Raw genomic sequence first — 24,039 nt, 5'->3', positions numbered from 1 at the left:
TATGTAAGTATCTCAGCCAGCTGGTATATAGTATATTTTTTGTCTTTTTTAAGTACCTGTTTTCTTTTTGTTCAGTATTACAACCTCAATGGAAAGATGCCTCACATCACATATGAGTACACAGTTCCTCGAGCTCTGGAGCTGAGGGCAGCATCTCCCATGGTCTCTACACCTGAGCAACCTCAAATAAGCAACCTGATGTCAAAGACGTCCAAAGACCCCTCACTGGCAGAGCAGAAGGTGAACACGTCCTCTACGGAGCTGTCCTCCACTCATAATGAAATCGAAGCTCGTAAGGAGTATGGAAAAAAAGGCAACCAGAGCACTTCACTGGGACCTCAAGATAATGTGCATGTGGGTCATGAGGAGCTGTTGTGGGAACTTCAGGCCTCTGTAAACTTCAGTGAGCTGCCTGGTCTGGTATTGTTTAGACCTGCCAGTGAGGTCCTCCAGAACGAGCTAGATGATGAAATGCACCATCTTGAGGCGCAAGGCAGTTTTGGTAAGTAAGCTTTAGGGGAAACATTTTGGGTTCATTCATTGGCATTTCATGTTGCTTTCACACAAGAGGATTTGGTACGGACTGACCATAAAGTTTAGCTTCATTTGATTTGTGTAAAAGCAGTTTTGCTTGAAAACTGCTTTTGGGTCTTTTTGGAAAAAGGGTGTTCTGTTCATATGAACTACAGTATGGTTCATGATTGATGTAAATGTGGGAATATTTTGACAATATGAAACATGATTTCAAACTCAGGTAAATGTAGTGTAAAAAAGCAAAGTGTGAAAGCAACATCAGTGTCAGAACTTGAATTGCATATATTTTTAAGTCTATGCACCATAACAGAAAAAACGTTCTGAAAAGTATTCATATTGCAATAATAAAGTATACTGTACAATAATTAAATTATAACTAATTCTGGATAATTGTATTACAGTTTATGACGGATGTAGCTACAGATATAAAATCAGTTATTATTAGCTATACTAAAAAAGTTTATTAAATACATGCTAAATATGCTAATATTGTTTTCACTGTAAATGCTTAATATATAAGTATGATATTTACAGTATATATATATATATATATATATATATATATATATCGTTCAAAAGTTTGTGGGCAGTAAGATGTTTTTATGTTTTTGAAAGAAGCCTGCATTTAAAAAAAAAACTGTAATATTTTAAAATATTATTAAAATTTAAAATAACTGTTATTTTTATTTGAATATATTTAAAATGTATTTTACTCCTGTAATGTCAAAGTTGAATTTTCAGCAGCTATTACTCCAGTCTTTAGTGTCACCCTTCAGTCACTATGATTTGGTGCTCATTTCCTATTATTATCAATATATTCTTAATATTTTTGTGGAAAACATCACAGATTTTTTTTGGTGAATATAAAGTTAACGTGTCCTTGCGGAGTAAAAGTGTTAATTTCTTTTTTTTAAATCTCACCAAGCCCAAATTTTTGAATGGTAGTTTTTATTTCGTTAAATATAGAGTACATTCTGTAAAAGACATCTAAAATATGCATTTTATGTTCATGTACTGTATATATTGTACAGAAATTGTATACTATAAATGAAAGCTAATCTTGGCTAAGATGTCATGGATTGATTGATTGACTGATTTCACATTTAAACATGCTTTGTTGTTGTCCAGGCCCTGATTCCAACCTTATTGATGGTGATTCATCTAGTTCCAGTGACTCCAACTACACATCTACACCGGTGCTGAAGAGTCTCTTCTATGATGGAGCATCTTGGCCCTCAGGCTCAAGACAGCCCTGTAAAGACGGTTCTGCACTCACGGGTTGTGCTGTACTCAAGCTCAACTCTTCACTGGACAACAGCCTGACACTGGAGATCTACCCAGGCAACCTGGACATGCACGGTCCAGATGGAGAGTCTGTATTTGAGGGCAGGACTAATGACTCAACAAGCCACCGGTCCAACCTTCTCCAGCTCCACCAGGTGGAGCCAGTGCAGACCCCCCAGAGCGAGAGGTCAGACGGAAGGCATATGAGCTGTTGAGCCTTTAGATGAATGCTCTGACATATTTATTGCCACGGTCTGGCTTGAGTTGTTATGAATGGAAATGTGCACCAATCTTTCAAAATGTCACTGCATCCTTTCCACAGATGTGCTTGTTAGGGTAGGAAAAGGTAGAAAGGTTTTTCTTTCCCAGTCTTCAGTTCTCAAAGGGCAAGTTAACATTGAAATTATGAAAGATAAATAGACCTTTTCTTAAATTATGGATATGTAGAAACTCGGAGGATTTACATTTTCTGCTATAGTAACTGTATTGATGATAATGTAGTCCAGTGAATCAAATTCTTGTTCAGACTTAAGCAAACATAAGTGTGAAAGCGTCAGGGTGGGTGAATTCTAGGTCTGAGTTATAAGTGCACTCGTTTTAGCCTATGGCCTGTAAAATAACAAGCTTTAATTTTTATATAGTTATATTTTTGGCTTTTCTGGCTGTATTTGGGCAGTTTGAATTGAGACAGGAATCATGTGGAGAAAAAAAACAACTGAGGAGAACAGAACTGGGAAATGACCACAAGACAATTTAAACTTGGACAGGACAATTACTGTCTTACCTTATTCACTTAAATGGCATATAAACTATTGTAGCAATTTCTTAGGTGTATATTTTGTCTTGTCATAATTAAATTAAATTAAAAAAACAAAAAACAATTGGATTTAAAAAATTTTTGGCCAGCCAATATTTTCACTAGTCCGATCACAAAAGAATGAACATTTTCTTTTTTGCAATTAATTTTTATATATATTTCATATATTTTTTGTGATGTCAAACGATTAATCGTGATTAATCGCATCCAAAATAAAAGTTTTTGTTTACATAATATATGTGTGTGTACTGTGCACATTTATTATGTATATATAAATATACACACACACACATACAGCATACATTTTGAAAATATTTACGTGTATTTACATGTATATATTTATATTCATATAATTTATATTATATATAAATATATTTAAAATATAAACATAAAATTTTTCATAAATATATACATGCATGTGTGTGTATTTATATATACATAATAAATATACATAGTACACACATATATTATGTGAACAAAAACTTATTTTGGATGCGATTAATCGCGATTAATCATTTGGCAGCACTATATATTTGACTTTTTTAAATATATAAATGTTAATTTTTGTTTCTATATTTAGCTTATTTTTTGACAAAATTTACTTTACAAAACAATTTGAAACAATGTGCAAAATTATATAGCTATAATGTAACTAATTTATCTGTTACTATTACTATTAAGTGAAAAAAGCATATAAAGGTCTAATTTCCTTGTTAAAACAGACTTGTCTTTCCTTGTGAATAGTTGAAAAACATTGTTTTAACATTAGATAAGAAAATCTAATATATAATATTTTAATTGTTTGACATAAGTAAAAGAACCAGCACTGATCACCATCTTTTTCTCTTTCTCTCTTTTCCTACTCCAGCAGTAATGAGTTTGAGGTGGAATCGCTAGATCGTGACATCAGCATGTCTGACATGTACAGATGGAAAGTTTCTGCGTATGCGCCCTGCAGCTCAACATGTACAACAGGTGAAATCACAAGCACACACAGACAGTGCGACACATTTGCAAACACACAACCAAACTGACACTATACACTCTGTCTGTAGGCATAAGCACATCTTATGCCTTATGTGTGAAGTATGACGGGTCAGAGGTGGATGAGAGCTACTGCGACGCTTTGACCAGGCCGGAGCCCACACATGAGTTCTGTACAGGGAAAGAGTGCCTGCCCAGGTTTGATACTGAAAGCTTGAGTTTTGATATAATTTGCTTTACTATAGGTAAATTCATAAGCGTAGATGTTTGGAAGCCGCAGATGCTGTTGATGACAGATCTTAAGTTGTTGTATTCTGTATTCTGAGGCAGGTGGGAAACTAGTCGGTGGAGTGAGTGTTCCCGGACATGTGGAGAGGGGTTTCAGTTCCGCACGGTGCGCTGCTGGAAGATGATGGCGCCGGGATTTGACAGCTCTGTTTATGATGAGCTGTGTCAGGCTGTGGAGCTGCAGAAGCCCATCACACGGAAAGCCTGCAAGAGCAAAAGCTGCGGCCCGCAGTGGGAGATCTCAGACTGGTCGGAGGTCAGTGTGTAAAGGCTTTAGTCTCAAGGCTTTGTTTAGAATCTACATGTGAATTGAATATTAACCTCCAAAACTGATGCATTTATGCACATTGAGCTGCTTTGATTTTAGTTCAGTTTATTTGTATAACGCGTTTCTCAATACAAAATGCTCCAAAGCAGCTTTACGAAGTAAACACTTGTGAAAAAGAATTTAGCATGCTTTTTAAAAGAGCGCTTATTACAGAATTTAAAAACGCTTATTTTAAGGTGTTCTTGTTACACGTTACATGTACTTACTATTAAAATAACAATTAATTATGCATAATTACATGCAAGTAACCCTAAACCAAACCCTAATCTTAACACAAACCATATAGAAAGCACATGTTGTTAATTAATATTGCTCAGTACTTACATATATAATTACACTGTAACAAGGACACCTTAAAATAGAATGTAAACCATGTGTGATCTGTTAATTGATATACATTTAAAAAATGTTTGGATTAGTTTTTATTTTTCTATTTTCTATTTTCATTTTAAATTTTAGGTACCACTTTAGTATAGGGACCAATTCTGACTATTTACAGGTTGTTTATTAGCAGGCCTATTAATAACATATTGGCTGTTTATTAGTACTCATAAAGCACATATTCTACATTCCTAATCCTACCCAATACCTACACTTAAGGACTACCTTACTAACTATTAATAAGCAGTAAATTAGTACTAATAGGTTATTGAGGCAAAAGTCATAGTTAATGGTTTGTTAATAACGAGAATTGGACCTTAAAATAAAGCGTGTATTATATATAATAGTTTTATTATTGTTTTAGTTGTATTTAGTATTTAAATGAGTAAACTAAATTAAAATGAGAAATGTTGCTAGATGAAATAAAAAGTTTTTATATTTTATTATTTTTCCGTTATTGATGATCATATTTCAAGTAATGAATTTTTTTAATTTAAAATTTTAATTAAGTTTCAGATTTAGTTTTAATTAAGACCCAACAGTGAGCCAAATGCAAAAGTTTTAGTTTAGACCCAATAGTGCGTCAAACGCGACAGTAATGGTTGTTTGTCATTCTGACAGTGTTCAGCGCGGTGTGGTGGTCGTGGGGTGAGGAGCCGCGAGGTGCGCTGCTCCATGGAGGCCAGACTCTGTAACGAGTCCAGCAGACCGGCCAGCCAGAGAGAGTGCGAAGGGCCGCCCTGTGACCGCAGGTGGACCGTCTCTGACTGGGGGCCGGTGGGTTTCAGAAAACGTCCTGTGAAATATCACATAGAAATTTAAAACATTAGATTGTCCATTAAACATGACGTTATGTGTCTTTGCTTCTCCCTCTCTAAGTGCTCAGGGCCGTGTGGGGAGGGCAGGATGAGACGCTATGTGGTGTGTAAGAACAGCAGTGGGAAGGTGATTTCTGATGGCCAGTGTGATCCAGAGCTCAAGCCACTGGCCGTGCATCCGTGTGGAGACAAAAACTGCCCTGCCCACTGGGTGGAGCAAGAGTGGGAAAAGGTGAGCTGCCCCCATGTAATGCAGTTTATAGTAACTCTTCCCATCCATCTCCTATGCATTGTTATTTTAGCATCATTTATATGCTATTAAAGTATTTATTAGTGCTGTCAAACTAAAAATAAAAATAAAAGTTGCCAAAATAAAACTTTTTGTTTACATAATATGTGTACTATGTATATTTATTATGTATATATAAACACACACATACAGTATATATTTTGAAAATATTTACATGTATATACATTTATATTCTTATATTTTATATTATATATAAATATATTTAATATATAAACATTTTTCTTAAATATATACATGCATGTGTTTGTGTATATATATATATATATATATATATACACATACATAAATACACAGCGTATACACACATATATTATGTAAACAAAAACTTTTATTTTGGATGCGATTAATCATTTGACAGCAATAATTTTTATATTTTCAGTTTTGATTTTAGTTTGTTTTAGTAATTATGTTGTGTGCTTTTATCATTTTTACTATTTTTTTTTTTTTTAAATATTTGTTTAGCTTCAATTTATATTTATTTCTGTTTATTTCTATTAATTGTATGGCACATATTTCAGTTCTCTTAATAATAGTTAATAAGTTTAATAAACAATAGTTTTAATTATAATTTTTTGGCTTTTATCTAATGAAGTACTGAATTGGTAACACTTTACAATAAGGTTCCATTTATTGACATTAGATAACTACAATAGTTAACATGAAATAGTAATGAAAAATACTTGTAAAGCATGTATTAATTTCAACATTTACTGATGCTTTATTAAAATCCAAAGTTATATCTGTTAATATTAATGAATGATCATAAACTAACATGAACTAACAATGAACAGTTGTAGTTTTATTAACATGAACAAAAATTAATAAATACTATAACCAATGTATTGCTCATTTTTAGTCAATGTTATGCATTAATTAACATTAACTAATGAACCTTATTTTAAAGTGTTACCAACAATTTTATTAGTTTTTGTTTAATTTAACAATAACAGCTGTTTACTGTAGTATTTTGTCTTGAACATTCCCAGTGTAATGCCACATGTGGCCGTGGAGTGAAGACGCGTCAGGTGGTGTGTGCAGGGCTGGAGGGTGGCGTCTTCAAGGAGTTCCCTGAAAGGATGTGTGACAGATCCCTCAGACCTGCGGACAGTGCAGCCTGTTTTGAGAGACCCTGCTCCAAGTGGTTCACCACATCCTGGTCCCAGGTTAGGACGGGTTATTATAGTTTACCCGGCTTGGCTTCTTATTAAACTTTTTTTTTATGTTCTACAGAATTCAGGGGGTTTATGCCGTGTGTAGTGTATTCATTGCATTGGGATGTTGACACATTAGGTTCATACAGTGACTGTGCGGGACAAAATACTAACAATATAAAATGATGATATAACATACTATGTTACAATTACAAAGGGGGTTACATCTGATTTTTTTCACACACACATATACAGATTTAATTGATTTGAATAGGATTTGAATAAGAATAATATTTGAGTTCAAAAACAGTATAACTATTCAAATATCTTATGATTTTAAATCTGTATTTAACCTCAAAATTTAAAAAAGGTGCTAAAGTCTGATATTGTGGTGGCTGTGCTTTAAAATGAAATTATTATTAAACCCTGCCTGCTTTAAAATGTTTTAACAGTTAAAAACATTTGTTAGAAAAGTAATCAAATGTAATTAGTTATATTACTTTAATAAAGTAATTGAAATGTTTACACTACTTTTTACTTTTTAAAAAGGGTGACTTTGTAATCTGTAACCTTAAATTACATTTTCAAAGTAACCTTCCCAACATTGGTGGTACAATTATTAGAAATGAAATCATGTGAAAAGATATAAAGTCAAAATAGTGAGATAAAGCCACAATTATGAGATATGGGAGTTAATTGCAATTAAGAGAAATAAGTCACAATTATGAGAAATTTGCGTGAGACAATATAAAGTTAAAATTGTGAGATAAAGCCTCACTCATGAGATATTGCAATTACTAGACAGTTGCAGTTTTGAGAAAAGTCGTGTAAGACTATATAAAGTCAAAATTGTAGGATAAAACCACAGTTATGAGATATAAAAGTCAGTTGCAGTTACGAGACGATATAGTCAAAATTGTGAGAAAAAGATTTAACTGCAATCACGAGAAATAAAAGTTGCAATTTCAAGAAAAGTCACAGTTGTGAGAAATAATGTTGCAGTTACAAGAAATAATATCTTAATTCTGAGATGTAAAATCTCAATAGTGACGAGTTTCATGCAAGAGCCAAAAAAGTTCCCCACATTTTTGCTCATACAAATTTTCCTTGTTGACCAACAGAAAGCAGCTTGGTTTAAAAGTGACTTTGCACATCGCTTTGAAAGTCATCAGTGCAAATAGGGAGTGATTTATCTGTTCTGAATAATATTTGTGTTTGTGTTTGTGTCTGTGCCCTGCAGTGCAGTAAGACATGTGGGATTGGAGTGCGTGTGCGAGAGGTGAAGTGTTATCAAGGAGAAGAACTGGGCCATAGCTGTGATTCAACACTGAGACCAGAGGCCAGGCAGAGCTGTGAGGTGCAGCCCTGCACTACTGAGCCACCAGGTACTATTATAGCAAACCACAGCACTGCACATACAAACTAACTGAGGTCTCCCATCTAAGCTCGGCTACGCATTGCAGACTTTCAGCAAGACAGGCCTTGACTGAGCTGAAAAGAAATCCAATCTATCTTTATTTGGCAAGATGCTGTAAGGACGCACCCTGGCATGGCTGTTATTTGATCATGCCAGTTGTAAGTAGTTTACGCTGTACCTTTTAATGAAAAACAGCAACGAGTGCGTGTTAAAACGCTCGGCTCAATTAAAAGCACATGTGAATCTATCTTGGCTCAACACAAGCTAATTCCTGTGAAATTTAGACCAGATTAATGCTTTGTTGTTTTTAATCTTTGCAGGGCAAGTGCATCATGCATGTCGTCAATTTGGCAGCTAATTTTGTGTTTTTGGACAGAAATGGCATTCCTTGTTCTGCATTAGAGATTTAGTAGGGAGAACACGGTACAGTCCTGCGGTCGCTGATGTTCATTGAGATCTACTTAAAGCACTTTTCTTGACATCTCTGCAAAGATTTGCCTTACAAGGGTGAAGTGTGTCTGTGCCACTAGTGCAGTGGTTTTCAAACTTGTTCCAGATCTATCTATCTATCTATCTATCTATCTATCTATCTATCTATCTATCTATCTATCTATCTATCTATCTATCTATCTATCTATCTGGGATTTTAACATGGGAATAAATAAATAAATATAAATATTTAAATGTATTTATTATATTATATTAATATTATTCAAATATTTAAATATATAATATTTATTTATTTTACTTACTAGTTTTTAAAGAGATTTTAACCTGGGAAAATTTTTTATGTAAATATTTAAATGTATGTATTCATTTATAACTAATATAGTTTTCACTGCTATTAAACTGTTAAAATATATATATTTAAATGTATGTATTATGCTATTAAAGTAGTATTTTTACATGAGAAAATAAATATAAATATTTAAATGTATGTGTGTATTTATTATACAACTTTTAAGCATTGAAACATTGAAAAAATGAATAAATATAAATATTTAAATGTATTTATTATATTATATTATATTTATTATATTATATTATATTATATTATATCTGCCATTAAACTTTTATTTCAGCATTACACAATTATCAAACTATTTAAATATATAAAATAATATTTATTTATTTTACTTACTAGTTTATTTTATGTTAAAGAGATTTTAACCTGGGAAAAAATAAATGTTATACAACTTTTAAGCACTGAAACATTTAAAAAATACATTTACATATTTTATTTATACATAATATTGTCTTTGCTATTGAGATTTTAACATTTCAAAATAATTGAAATATAAAATAAATACATTTCAATAAATTATTTGATATTTATTTTGTATTTAATACAAATTAATTCATGATGTAATTATATTTTCACATATTTTGTCTTTTAAAACTGTCTATTTCTTATTTTTCCCCCAGCTGAGGATGCTTGTCAGGATAAAGCGACAGCTAACTGTGCCCTTGTCCTGCGGGTGAAGCTGTGCACTCACTGGTACTACAGGAAGGCCTGCTGTCTGTCCTGCAAGAACAAGAGCCAGTGAAGGCTGTCCAGCTCCTCACTGTGGCCTTGCAGTTAATGTGAAGACCCTCCTCCACATACTGGACGCACTGAACCCAGAACTGACCATATCCAGCCCTCCAACCCCATTGCTGTCAACCTCTCCTTCATAAAAAAGGTGCTATATTAAAAGGGCACTGGCCCTGGTCGTGGTCCTGCAGGGACCCGGTAAAGGCAGCTCCTGTAACTGGACTGCAGAGGAACCGTGGGTCTACTGATGATAGAGACACACAGTCCTCTGATCAAACAACTGTAATGTGTACTGTAGAAGCCTTGATTCTGCTCTTACACACTTCGAAATAAATACACACACATCCTATGATATATGTACAAAGTTTTTTATTTTATTTGGTTTTTGTTGGTGTTCATTTTTGCTCTAGAAGAAGAAATAAAACTAAAGTGGTTTTGAGATCTGGGTGGTGTTTTTTCATACATGCATGTTCAGTATTTTCATGCTTTCGTCATAAAATATTCTTAACATTTGATACAAATCCATTTATGTCATACAAGCGTCATTATATACAGTAAATAGTAAATATAACAGTAGGGTACAATGAGGCCAGCATGTTGCTCTATCAAAAGAAGCATTATTTATATATAATAATGTAAAATCAATATATTATTAAAATAGTATTTCATATATTTTGGGACCAAGTGTTTTAGTCCCATTGTACTTCAAAAAATTATATAACATGACTGAATATGAAACTTAAAGCCGGTGATTGTACATTGAACAGATAATGATTTTTGAAAATTTTCATCCAGTTTTTATATAATTGCCACTTGCCAGCAGAGGTAAAAGAAGAAGATAGATTGCGAGAGACACTGATGGACTAGAGTTGTAAGTTGTCATTTGGGGTGGACTAGAGTTGTGAGTTGTCATTTGGGGTGGACTAGAGTTGTAAGTTGTCATTTGGGGTGGACTAGAGTTGTGAGTTGTCATTTGGGGTGGACTAGAGTTGTGAGTTGTCATTTGGGGTGGACTAGAGTTGTGAGTTGTCGTTTGGGGTGGGGGGACTGTTGTATTTGTGCCCACGAATCTAACAGGATCACTTTGAACGCCAACCCAGAAGAGAGAGAAACTCTGCACAAATGTTGCCCTGCAAAGGCCAATAAATCCATTAAATTCAATGACAGAAAAAACTGATACCAGAAAAAGCACTGTATTGAATAATTATTTGTTGAAAGCATCTTTCAATGAGGCAAAAGAACTGTAAATCCTCTTGCATAATTATGGAAGCAATGTTAAAAAAAATATATATATATATATATATATATATATACAGTGGGTACGGAAAGTATTCAGACCCCCTTAAATTTTTCACTCTTTGTTATATTGCAGCCATTTGCTAAAATCATTTAAGTTCATTTTTTTTTCCTCATTAATGTACACACAGCACCCCATATTGACAGAAAAACAGAATTGTTGACATTTTTGCAGATTTATTAAAAAAGAAAAACTGAAATATCACATGGTCCTAAGTAGTGTTGTCACGGTACCAAAATTTCAGTATTCGGTACCGATACCAGTGAAAATCCACGGTTCTCGGTACCAATTTCGGTACCACATGCTAATTAAAAATACACTATTTTTAATAATAAAGTCAAACAAAAATAAAATGTACAAAAATCAGTGCCATTCTTTATACTTATTTAAATTGTTTCAAGTTTTCCGCAAGTAACAAAAGTATGAAAAACAGTAAACAGTAAAGTTTCACCCAAATTTCATTTGTCTTTTAATTAATGAAATTAAAAAAAATTTTTTTTTTGGTAAATAAAGGGGATTTACTATTAAAATTTAAATATGGAAGAAATATTGTGTGATTATTTCTTTAAAAATAAATATAATTTTTTTTCAACAGTAGTAATAGTATCACATACATTCTACTAAATAATAGTAATATATTTCTGGCACAATGTCTTTAAGATAAACTTTTATTTTGACAGGTTGTCGTGAATACCTTTAAATTTCTGTGCGTAGCTATATGATATGACGCTGGTTTTACTCAATGAAACGGTAAAATGCTCGTGAAGTGACTCTCAGAGCAGTTATGTAGATGTTGTTTATGTATTTATGTCCTCATTGAGACGGCAGATACTGAAATCACCGCGAGCGTCAAGCGCGCGCTTCAGTGTATGTAGTAAAAAAAGAACGGGCGTCTCTGCCATTCATTCATTCACACAGAGACTCGCAGAACATGCGGGATTCATATCTGAATCGACTTTTGCGGCTTAATATTTACAGATACTAGTCCGTGTCGCGATTTGATTTAAGTGTAATGACCTACTTTTGATTAATTCATCCAAACTTTGACAAATTCCGTGGCATTCCGTGTTAAACTGTAAATTCCGTGTTTATAACTGGATTCTGAGATTCCGTCCGCGTTTTCTGCATTGCAGAAATCACAGAGCTGTAGGCGTCAAGAACCGGGTTGACCGGGTACTCCCACCGGTACATAAAAAAAACCTGGTACCGTGACGTTTTCATTTTTTTAGTACCGACTTGGTGCCGAAGTACCGGGTCTTTTGACAACACTAGTCCTAAGTATTCAGACCCTTTGCTGTGACACTCATATATTTAACTCAGGTGCTGTCCATTTCTTCTGATCATCCTTGAGATGGTTCTACACCTTCATTTGAGTCCAGCTGTGTTTGATTATACTGATTGGACTTGATTAGGAAAGCCACACACCTGTCTATATAAGACCTCACAGCTCACAGTGCATGTCAGAGCAAATGAGAATCATGAGGTCAAAGGAACTGCCTGAAGAGCTCAGAGACAGAATTGTGGCAAGGCACAGATCTGGCCAAGGATACAAAAAAATTTCTGCTGCACTTAAGGTTCCTAAGAGCACAGTGGCCTCCATAATCCTTAAATGGAAGACGTTTGGGACGACCAGAACCCTTCCTAGAGCTGGCTGTCCGGCCAAACTGAGCTATCGGGGGAGAAGAGCCTTGGTGAGAGAGGTAAAGAAGAACCCAAAGATCACTGTGGCTGAGCTCCAGAGATGCAGTCGGGAGATGGGAGAAAGTTGTAGAAAGTCAACCATCACTGCAGCCCTCCACCAGTCGGGGCTTTATGGCAGAGTGGCCCGACTGAAGCCTCTCCTCAGTGCAAGACACATGAAAGCCCGCATGGAGGACTCCAAGACGGTGAGAAATAAGATTCTCTGCTCTGATGAGACCAAGATAGAACTTTTTGGCCTTAATTCTAAGCGGTATGTGTGGAGAAAACCAGGCACTGCTCATCACCTGTCCAATACAGTCCCAACAGTGAAGCATGGTGGTGGCAGCATCATGCTGTGGGGTGTTTTTCAGCTGCAGGGACAGGACGACTGGTTGCAATCGAGGGAAAGATGAATGCGGCCAAGTACAGGGATATCCTGGACGAAAACCTTCTCCAGAGTGCTCAGGACCTCAGACTGGGCCGAAGGTTTACCTTCCAACAAGACAATGACCCTAAGCACACAGCTAAAATAATGAAGGAGTGGCTTCACAACAACTCCGTGACTGTTCTTGAATGGCCCAGCCAGAGCCCTGACTTAAACCCAATTGAGCATCTCTGGAGAGACCTAAAATGGCTGTCCACCAACGTTTACCATCCAACCTGACAGAACTGGAGAGGATCTGCAAGGAGGAATGGCAGAGGATCCCCAAATCCAGGTGTGAAAAACTTGTTGCATCTTTCCCAAAAAGACTCATGGCTGTATTAGATCAAAAGGGTGCTTCTACTAAATACTGAGCAAAGGGTCTGAATACTTAGGACCATGTGATATTTCAGTTTTTCTTTTTTAATAAATCTGCAAAAATGTCAACAATTCTGTGTTTTTCTGTCAATATGGGGTGCTGTGTGTACATTAATGAGGAAAAAAAAAAAGAACTTAAATGATTTTAGCAAATGGCTGCAATATAACAAAGAGTGAAAAATTTAAGGGGGCCTGAATACTTTCCGTACCCACTGTGTGTATATATACTTCAAATACATATACAGTCATGGCCAAAAATATCGGCACCCTTGGTAAATATGATCAAAGAAGGCTGTGAAAATTCATCTGCATTGTTAATCCTTTTGATCTTTTATTTAAAAAAATCACAAAAATCTAACCTTTCATTGGATAATAAGAATTTAAAATGGGGGGGGAAATATAATTATGAAATAAATGTTTTTCTCTAATACACATTGGCCACAATTAAGAAATATATATATTTGAAGTGGATCGAAACCTTTCATCAAAGTCATTCCTATTCATCACCTAAAACCAAAATGCGTTCTTGTCTTAGGACAACTTTGATTAACTTTTTTGATCCACTTCAAACATTGACTACTGTGTGTGTGTGTGTATATATATGTATAGTATACTGTATATATGTGTGTATGTGTTTAACTTTCATCCTTCCCACGGGTCATTTTGAACCGGATTTAAAAAAAAAAATTTAATTAAAAATTAATTTTATTTTTTTATCTGAGTGATACAAGACTTTGTGATTTTTGTTCCACTTGAATTTGGCACAAACAAAAATAGTTTGATTGGTTTCGAGGATTTATGTGGATGTGATTTAAAAAAATACAAAATTTTGACTCGAATGGAAAGGAATGAATGGAATGTCGGAAAAAACCTGCATTTTTTCATTTCATTTTGTCACACTTAAACATAGATCACACACAAAAAACTGAGTGGATTCGAGGACTTTATATGGGTGTAAAAACAGTAACAAATCCTACCCTCTGACCCGCCATAGGAATGAATTTTGATTGTCAAATAATATTTTTATTTTATTTAAAAAAACAAAAAAACAAATTCTGACACAACCCAGAAAATATGATATCCAAATGAAGGGCTGAGACTACAAAATATTCCCAAGGCAAAAAACACTTACATACCCCCCCATAAATATTAATGGATCAATATAAATTGATCAATATAAGCTTTCTGGACCAAAAAAAAAGAAGTTTAATTTTAGGCCATAGGGTCATTTTGACCTGCGAGGGAAAGATTTGTTACAAAACGCAAGGGAAGGATGAAGGATTTTGTCATGAAATTTAGTTACTACTTGTGATATCAGAATACTACAAAAATATTACAAAACAAAAAAGAACAATGCTGTTCAACTCTTTTATTACACCAAAGGTTGTAAACATAATAAATGTAAATATTAGAGAATCACAATAAACACAGGTGGAATAGGTTTTACCTGAACGAAATATCTGCGTTGTTGGTGTTAGGAGCTTTCCATTGAGCCACAATAGTTGATTTATTAACATTTGATCTGTGACTGACAGCTGAGCCCTGAAAGATAAAGAATGCTGGTTCATATCAGTTTGTCCGATACTGTCTGTATTTCCAAATGCTGCTATATGTAAATATGCATCCAGACACTTCAGCATAGATAAATAACACTGTAATGCAAAGAAAAACTTTCCCAAAATCATAAAGGTTTGGACGACATTACGGTGGGCAAATGATAACAGAATGTTTCTTTTTAAATAAACATCTTACCTCTGTTCCACAGTTGAGTAATTGAGCATCGCTTCCCATGACTGTGAAAGTTCCTACTGGACCCGTCTCATCCCTGGCCTGAAGAAGAAAGCCCTTGAACGCAGTCTCATTTGCTTGCAGTGTCACTGCCAAAACATAAAAACAGTGATGTGAACTTTGAACTGTGGACTTGAAACTGACTCGTACGTTCACTAAAAATCACAAGACGCCAGTTGCTTAAAAGCCATTGCCAGAATGGCTAGGAAAAGTGACATTAATTCTGATAAAAGCTCTAGTGTCGTGTGTTTGATACTTTGTATGAAATTCAATCGATCTGTTTTTACAGGTCCTTTCACAAACCTGTGATCACCTGACCCTGTGTGTAGTTTGAGACGTCTGTGGTGACACTATATGGAGGCTCTAACATAGAGGCAGTATTATTTCTATGATTAGGAGTCATAGACATGCATGCCAGAGTCACCCCTCCATTGCTGAATGCAGTTACAGCATGAAGATTCAGCCCAAAAACCAGGATGAGAAACAGTTTATTCATCTAAAACAGAATAAATCAAAAAAGATTTCAATTTTAATAGCACATTGATAACAATTGTAAATGGAAACAAAAAAATTAAGTGCACTATTTTGGTTCCAGTAAATGTTTTAACCATGCAAGCGTTACTAACCTTCAAACAGCGATGTTGAGTTGCTTTCCAGAAAATATCAGTACAGCTGATGTGTGTCAGGAATGAGAGGGTTTTATATGCGCTTGATACCAGGAAGGTGAACAATGAGCAGACAGGAAAACATCTTTATTGATAAGGGAAAATCATAAAGTAAAGGGAGGCGTGGATAAGTGAAATAAAAGTGGAAATAAAACATTTTTCATGTAAATCTTTCATATCTGTTGTGCTTCTTAGAAGTGTAATAATGGATGAATAGAGTTCAGTGCTTTTATGAAACTCGTATAACAGAGATCACACGAATGTGCATTCTGGTGTTATAGATTTTATTCCATTTATATGGCACACGTGAGTAAATTTTATTGGATACAATTCTTGCGATAAGAAGTCTGATTCATCACGTGCAAATGGGTTGCCAGGTTCCTTGGCCTACTTTCAGTCATTTAACTAAAAAACAGACAGGCTTACAGTATATTAGCTTTTAAGAACCCTTTGTAGAACCATGTGTTTATATATAGTGTATATAGCACATCATTTAGCAGTTCAATAAACCAGCGAGAGTCAATTTTCAGCAGTTTTTCTCTTTCAAATAAAGCTTTAAGAAGTTTATCATAGCAACAAGCTCCAAAGATGAACAGCATGCTAAATTTATTTTAAATTCTATTTAACTCTATTTAACTCTATGTTGAAAATAGAATCTGTGTATTTATTATTAAAGTTTATTTATATAGCCCTGTGTCAGTACATGGACTACACATGTTCTAAAAGATATTAAGCATAATCTTGTGGCTTTCAGGACATTTAGTGAACATAAAATTGTGACGTGTTATAAATCATATAAAGCCTTGCTCTGTGGGAAATCTAAACACTCGCTGAATGACATTTACAAGGAAAAACCTAAAAACTAGAACACAATATAAAGTTGGGACACATGCTATGCATTCAAAGTCACAAACAAAAGTTTTTACACCCACTTGAAATTCAATCAGTCTGTATTTATGGGATAGATATTTCCTTACTTCGTCAAGAAAGAGCCTTCAAACTACTTCACAGTCCCACTGCTGCTTCTGGAGGAGCAAACATCTCACTCTTACACAGTAAGTTTACTTTGCTGTCTTTGAATTAGAATCTAACTGCCGAAGAACACTTAGTAAGTAAAGGGAAAACAATAGAAGAAGAAAGGGGTCATTTTTAAACATATTTTATTTGTTCCACTGCTTCATGCTACGAAAATACATACAGTAAACTAAAGTAATTTATTTATTTCGCTTCATTATCTCAAACTCTGTTTACCATTTCATGCTGTTCCATTGATCAATCAATCAATCAATCAATCAATCAATCAGATAAATAAGCATGTTGTTGTTTTTTAGATGCACGTTGAAATTCTCCTGCTGTTGTGTTTGTGTTGCGTGAGAAGGGTCACGGCTTACTCCAATGGGCGAGTGGAGGATTCTTGTCAAAGCATGACCCCCAACCACACTGGCTTTGAGTCCCAAATAAGCAGCTCTCCTTACAAAGTCTCTGTGAACAGCACCACATTCACACCAGGACAAACCATCACTGGTGAGGGCAGTTTCTAACTGCTGCTGTTTCTTTATGGGTTTTTAGATATTAGCTTTTTAATTAAAGTTTATTGATAAAAGAATCCATTGTTAAAAGAATAGTTAACCCAAAAATGTAAATTTGCTGAAAATTGACTCACCCTCAGCCCGTCCAAGATGTATATGAGTTTGCATCTGCGGTGAATGGGTGCTGTCAGAATGAGAGTTCAACCAGCTGGTAAAAACAACATAATCCACAACATGACTCCAGAACATCTATTAACATCTTGTGAATTGAAAAGCTGGATGTTTGTAATAAACAAATGGATCATTAGGGCATCTAAAATATACATAATATTGCTTTCTCCAATTAAAAAAAAGTTATCTCATCTGAATTAGGAGAGAAATACACACAGAAGCACTGTTTACAAACAAAACAGTTTCAGATGAATATATTGGTGGTTTTTGATATGAATGGACAACATGGACTTTTTCTCTGGAGGTTATTAAGCGTTATTATTAAGGTATTTTGGCCAGAAATGACAGCTTAAAGTTAAAATGATGGAGTCATGTGGAATACTTGTGGATTATTGTTAAGCTTTTATCAGCAGTGCACCCATTCACATTGGTCAGCAATGATGGCCTGATGGTGAGTACATTTTCAGCAAATTTTCATTTTAGGATGAACTTATCCTTTAAATGAGTGAGATTTTTAAAGATGGACAAGCAGAGTCTTCCTCTTATGCTGATGTTTTTCCTATTAAAACAGGGTTTTCAGGCAGATCATATCAAATAACAAAGAATAACCAATAGACTATGCTATCAGTTGCAGATGGTATTGGGGGAGTGACTTTTTCATTCTTCCTGCATTTGATTGGACAAAATTCTGCACAGTGCAGGATAAATCATTATTATTTTATTTTAAATGTGTACATCAATCAATTAATTATTTATTTATTTATTTTAAATGTATGAGTACACTAACATAGATGGCTCAAAACTATATATTTTTTAATTTACTGGGATTTTCTTCTGATTCTCTAAGCAAATCTACCTTAACACTTTGAAATTATGCTGTATTATTAAGCGTAAATTCCAACAATCTCATGGCAATTTGTAACCATTTTACACTTTGGTGAATTGGTGGCTAATTTGTATGAATTCGTACAAATTTGTACAATTTCATTCACGTTTTTATATATCTGTTTAAAAAAGTAGTTTTTATTCAAATTTATATGAATTCATACGAAATCAGAGATCAGATGTACTTGGTAATTTCATGGTCTCAAATTATTACTATTGTAGTTTCCTCAGTGATGAAAAGCTCATGATTATGTAAGAAGCAGGGGTCAACTCAAGTTACGCCAACAGACCTGGAGAGGTCAACACACTTCTCTGTGTTTAACTCTCAGTAACCCTGCAGGCGGCAGAGAATGCCTCCGAATTCCAAGGCTTCATGTTACAGGCTCGAGAGGTGGATGGAAAAACTGCAGTGGGACACTTTACATCAATAAATATCAACCAATCCCGTGCCCTGAACTGCTTCAACATAGAGGTGCTTTATTGTTATTTTAAGATGTAGCTAATGCATTCAATTTCTCATTCCTATTCAATGTAGACATTTAAATATTAGGTGCAGTATTTGCTTTAACGCTAAAATGAGGCATGAGTCATGGAAACGCTCTGATTTTGGCCTTCAGAACTCAACTCTCAGCCAAGCATCTGCAGACAAGAAATCCCAGTATGAGGCTACATGGGAAGCACCGGCAAACTCCTCCTCGGGTGATATTCAGTTCTTGTATGTGTTTAACTCTTGTTTAATCTCTTCAAATTAAACACTTGATTATCATTCTGCATTATTTCTATGCCCTTTCAGTGTGACATTTGTCAGAGACTTTACATCTTTTTGGACCATGGTGAACAGCTCTACAATTCGGTCAATTGGCAATCAGTCCTCTACAACAATAAAACCACCAGCTGCTTCTCAGCATACTAGTTCTTTACCAGTGAGTATTCTAATAGACATGCTCCTATTTTCTCACAATCAAGTGTTTGATTGTTCTTTTACGTAATTTTTTTTCCCAACAGAACACCAGCCACAAAAACAGACATTTGAGTGCAATGTGGCTCAGTGTGATTCTCCATGCACTAATTTTGCACTCCTTTTACTTTTGATCAACCTTTGACCATTCTATCTAGTTTTATTTGAAAACACCCTATTGTTTAGATTAAAAGCAGTAAAACTTGATAATAAAAGTTTTTATAGCATTCGTGGAATATAGCTACGCAATAACTGTGGAGAATGTGAATTCTTTAAATATGTAATAAAATAAATAATTGGCAACGAAAATGTCTGTGCTTTCTGAATTAAAAACAAAAAGTTATAAAGTTTGAAAAATAATATTTTCCAGATACCCATTCTTTTTATTTCTCATCTATCCATTTTTAGTTTTCCTAATTATTCAGTCATTTCGAAACATGCAAACAAAAACATTTAGTGAGTTTCAAAAGTAACGTTACATCACAGTAAAAGATGTTTTTGTGCAAAGAAGTAGGACACATTAACTAATTATAGGTTATACTAGACATGTTCTGAATATTCTGTCAGAATAACATCAACATTTTAATGACGTACCTCAGCTACATAAAGGGCAAACTCACAGTCTAGTAGAAGCTGGATGAGCATGGGAGGGGAACATGAGGAACAAGGAAATCTTATTCTAATTCTGAAGTACAGGATGTTGTATTGTACTTTACACTCTATAAGCTATGAGCTCACGGTGGTAACGTGTCCTCAGACCTGTTCAGTTAAACAGCACACAAACAAGATTACACAGGAACACTTGTGGAAGACAAAGGTGCATGATCTCTGCTCACAGATTATGAAGAACCTCAAGCACGGCAGCAAGAGACCAGGCCTGGGTTTCACAGCTAAAAGGGCAGTACTGGCCATTCTCATTAGTGAGCTCTGGCAGTCCCTTCCAGGATGACCTGAGGAACAGAAAACAGATATATCAGATCCTGATTACATGGCCACATTATGCAGATTTGATCTCCATGTACAACATAATGGCATTGAAATTGCACTTCAGCTTTAAATTGAATGAAGAACAATAGCTGCGTTTCTATTATCATTCAATTTGTCCAAACTGAAATTGTGAATTGAAAATACCCCCAATGGAAATACGTCAATTTCACAAAAACACCCATATATCGCAAAAACGTTTTTAAACTTGAATGAGGTGGTTTTTCAGGCAATTAAAAAAATTGTTTTTTCGCATAATAAAGGTTACCTGCACTGTAAAAAATGCAACTGCACATTTTCTAGTTTACGAAACCTTTTGAGTCTCAAATACAAAAAAAAATGCTATTTTCTTGAAACTAGATAAAAACTAGGGGTGTCAATGTTAACGCATGTGATTAATCAAAAATTTTTAATGCGTTAATATTTTTTTTTTACGCAAATTAATTGTTTGATAAGGTTTGACCCCAAGTTCTTCCCGTCATCTCAGCGCAGGAAGGTTATCTATCATTGTGTGATGAGGGTACAGCGGACCAGTGTTGCCAGGGCAGCTGCACAAGTGGGCTATTTTGAAAATACAGTCGCGGTAAAAAGGGTGAGTAAATGATGACAGAATTTTCATTTTTGGGTGAACTATCCCTTTAAGGCTTTTACACAGCAGAAATAAACATGACAACAGCCACTATAGATTATATTAGATAATAAACACACGATTACGATAGATATGGTCTGTATGTGATTTTCTGGAAATAAATGTGTGCATCTGAAATGCTAATTTGTGCAGCTATATAAAAGGCTATAAATAGAATATTTTAACAACAGTAAACGACCAAATTCCACATGTGATCGTAAAAGGAAGTTATTACAAACACTCAGTGGTGGTTTGAAGTGAGTTCTGAGTAAAAGTGTACTATTAATCTCATAAATTGTCTTATGTAGCATGATGCTAATGTTAGCTCTAATGCAGCTGCAGAACAGGTCCAATTCTTCTTCATAATGCATTTTGTCATAATACTTCACATAAGGTCGCAATAAATGTTTTGTTGTATTTATTTAGAAATACTTTTGATAATAGTTGGGTAAATGTATACTGGGATTGAAGCGATGTGGCTTGGTAAACGTTTTATTGCCAGTATAAAGGCTGATAATGGCTGAATAAAAACAAAAGAATAATGATAAAAGAATAATAAGGATTATGTCTCATACCTGGTGCAAGTGTGAAAGGTTCTGTTTCCTTAAACTAGTTTGTCATGCATTTCTTTATTTCAACACATTTACAGGTAAATCCTTGTATTTTAAATTTGTGATTAATCATGATTAATCACAGTCCATGACTGTGATTAACGCGATCAAATTTTTAAATCGATTGACAGCACTAATAAAAACCCTTGTCAGACCAACAAAATTACCCCAAATGTTGGTCCAACTAGTCAAACACAGTTGTCTGAACAAGGAATTTCATATTGTTGAAATTTTAAGGCTTTGTGAGTTCCCAGCATGAATAAATTATGCAGTTACTGTTATAGGATTATTGCTTTGCTGTTTGCTGACTTAATTTAAACTTTTTTGTTATTGTTTTGTCATTATTGTTAGTTATTTGTTGTACTGTGATGTAAAGAGCTCATCTTTTGAACATTTGTTGGTTGCCACCGTTCTAGAGGTTAGTGTGTCTAGTTTTGAGACCTAGATAATGTTCAACCACTTATGTTCATTTCTTGGATATCTCAGTCTTGTAAGTTGTTTACAAGCAAAGACAATGTTGTTTACATATAAGACTAAGTAATCCATTAAGGTTTACACTTTTTTTTTCTTCCAGAAAGCAGAAAAAAATAAATTACCTGAACGACAGTAATTGTTATTGATAAGAATTTTTCTATTAACAAAATAAGACAATCAGCATTGTATGAACAAACAATGTAATATAATGTATTATAGCCACCAAGTAACACCTCATACGTGGCCACTCTCAAGTATAAGGGGCTTTCCTTGCCATTAATCCTTGGAAAACTTTTTATTTACACTACAAACGTCTGTGGCGCATTATGGCTTCAACACGGTCACCAGAGCTGATCGCCGCCCCTCCAGTAAATACTTGTGTGTATAGCAACGTTTCAGGAGCATCCCAGAAGTGGCTCTGCGTGCTGCTTCTCTAAAGATACACAACTACATCTCATTCGATTAAAAATAATGGGTAGTGCGGTGCCTGCGATAAATGCAAACCTACCAACATCTGTCGCCATGACTTATCGCAAGAGGAAAGAAATGCTTTAGACGCATAACATCGGTTAATGGAAACGGCGTCATTTCGCAATAGTTTTTTTTTATCGACATTTATAAAATATCACAAAATAAGTTTTGTGCAAATCTGTAATGGAAATGCACCTAGTGACAAGACCATTATATTGGCATCATATGTGTTGTTGTCTATATCTCATTTGCTAATTTCAAATTTTACTAAGTAATATTTGCAATATTCCAGCTATAAGTCATGACACCAGTGATTTTAAAACCCATTTTGGTCAACCAATGATATTGTTTACTGTTTCTGAGGGCAATAATTGTTTATGCAGCATTTACCTTTCCATGTGGACATAATGGCGAGAGAGGACGTTCTTCACCAAATACACTGTTTTGTCATAGGTGTCTTTTCCAAGCTTCTTTGCAAAGTAGATCTTTGCACGGAGGAAGTAACCGATAGGCCAGAGCCACTCCTAATGAGGTAGATGTATAGAAACGTTAGGAATCCTAAAAAAAAAATCTGAAATTGTGCTGATGAAGCAGTACAAATGGATCTTACAGGGCCTTGATGGTAGTTGAAGCCTCTGGCGAGGTTGTAGTTGTCATTTTCCAGAGAATTATCATAAACGCCACAGTAGACCATGTCACTATTCAAACAAACAAATCATGAGTCATAAACAGGAAGCAGGAAGAATGTTCCAGGTAATGCAGTGTAATTCATTTAAGGACTCTCACTCTGGGTCTAAGGTCTTCATCCCAAGAGGTCCAAGCAGTTTCTCTTCTGCAGTGTTCAGTGCTTCCCAAGCATGCTCCACAGTAAACAGCTCTGGAGCCTAGGAAGGAAAACCATTAGAAATATAATAATTATTTATAACTATTAAAGGTAACATATCATGAAAATACAACTTTTTCTATGTTTAAGTGCTTAAGTAAATTTTTTGTAAGCCTTTCTCTGCAAACTTGTGAAAAAAGGAGCCGCTCAGATTTCGCTCCCCCCGTGACGATTACCCCCCCTTAAACTGCGAGTTTCCACCCATGCACCACCATTGTGTGACGAGACAACAAGCGACAATGGTGTACCAGCTCTAATGCCATGGCAAAAATGTGTCCAAAGCATGCTAACTGTTCTGTCTTTGGATGCATTGACGAGTCCCAGCCTCACAGGAGACAAGAAAGCAGTGGATTTATTGATTAACGTACTG

General features: G+C 34.9%; 3 protein-coding genes across 18 annotated transcripts in view; 1 reads left to right on the top strand and 2 right to left on the bottom strand.

Moving 5' to 3' along the window:
• si:ch211-267e7.3 (ADAMTS-like protein 2) overlaps positions 1 to 9,872 on the top strand; it is a 49,419-nt gene extending 39,547 nt beyond the window's left edge. For 10 of the 14 annotated variants that reach the window (XM_058763269.1, XM_058763260.1, XM_058763328.1 and 7 more), the window contains 10 exons: positions 76 to 502; positions 1,663 to 2,005; positions 3,504 to 3,610; positions 3,691 to 3,817; positions 3,950 to 4,163; positions 5,238 to 5,393; positions 5,496 to 5,666; positions 6,731 to 6,907; positions 8,136 to 8,280; positions 9,738 to 9,872. In XM_058763269.1, coding sequence (XP_058619252.1) covers positions 76 to 502; positions 1,663 to 2,005; positions 3,504 to 3,610; positions 3,691 to 3,817; positions 3,950 to 4,163; positions 5,238 to 5,393; positions 5,496 to 5,666; positions 6,731 to 6,907; positions 8,136 to 8,280; positions 9,738 to 9,859 — 1,989 coding nt within the window. In that variant the 3' untranslated portion in view covers positions 9,860 to 9,872. Of the gene's footprint in view, positions 1 to 75; positions 503 to 1,662; positions 2,006 to 3,503; positions 3,611 to 3,690; positions 3,818 to 3,949; positions 4,164 to 5,237; positions 5,394 to 5,495; positions 5,667 to 6,730; positions 6,908 to 8,135; positions 8,281 to 9,737 lie in introns of those variants that run through there. The other 4 variants (XM_058763278.1, XM_058763307.1, XR_009268827.1 and 1 more) reach the window with 3 other exon arrangements.
• A 761-nt stretch (positions 9,873 to 10,633) lies between these two features.
• Positions 10,634 to 19,841, bottom strand: si:ch73-14h1.2 (putative defense protein). Its single transcript, XM_058763516.1, has 5 exons — positions 16,037 to 19,841; positions 15,714 to 15,906; positions 15,375 to 15,499; positions 15,070 to 15,164; positions 10,634 to 10,976 (listed from the first exon to the last, which is right to left on the bottom strand). Exons 2-5 carry the CDS (start codon positions 15,904 to 15,906, stop codon positions 10,634 to 10,636), a joined length of 756 nt encoding a protein of 251 aa, XP_058619499.1. The 5' UTR covers positions 16,037 to 19,841.
• A 137-nt stretch (positions 19,842 to 19,978) lies between these two features.
• The window catches only part of agla (amylo-alpha-1, 6-glucosidase, 4-alpha-glucanotransferase a), a 35,717-nt gene continuing 31,656 nt past the window's right edge, over positions 19,979 to 24,039 (bottom strand). For all 3 annotated transcript variants that reach the window (XM_058763246.1, XM_058763228.1, XM_058763237.1), the window contains exons 31-34: positions 23,573 to 23,670; positions 23,397 to 23,484; positions 23,177 to 23,310; positions 19,979 to 20,568 (exon numbers count right to left, since the gene is read on the bottom strand). In XM_058763246.1, the coding sequence (XP_058619229.1) occupies positions 20,451 to 20,568; positions 23,177 to 23,310; positions 23,397 to 23,484; positions 23,573 to 23,670 (438 nt within the window). In that variant the 3' untranslated portion in view covers positions 19,979 to 20,450. The remainder of the gene's footprint in view (positions 20,569 to 23,176; positions 23,311 to 23,396; positions 23,485 to 23,572; positions 23,671 to 24,039) is intronic.

Source organism: Onychostoma macrolepis, chromosome 02, assembly GCF_012432095.1.
Source record: "Onychostoma macrolepis isolate SWU-2019 chromosome 02, ASM1243209v1, whole genome shotgun sequence".
Classification (NCBI taxonomy): domain Eukaryota; kingdom Metazoa; phylum Chordata; class Actinopteri; order Cypriniformes; family Cyprinidae; genus Onychostoma; species Onychostoma macrolepis.
The sequence above is the reverse complement of the archived record's forward strand: the minus strand, read 5'-3'. Positions and strand labels throughout refer to the sequence as shown.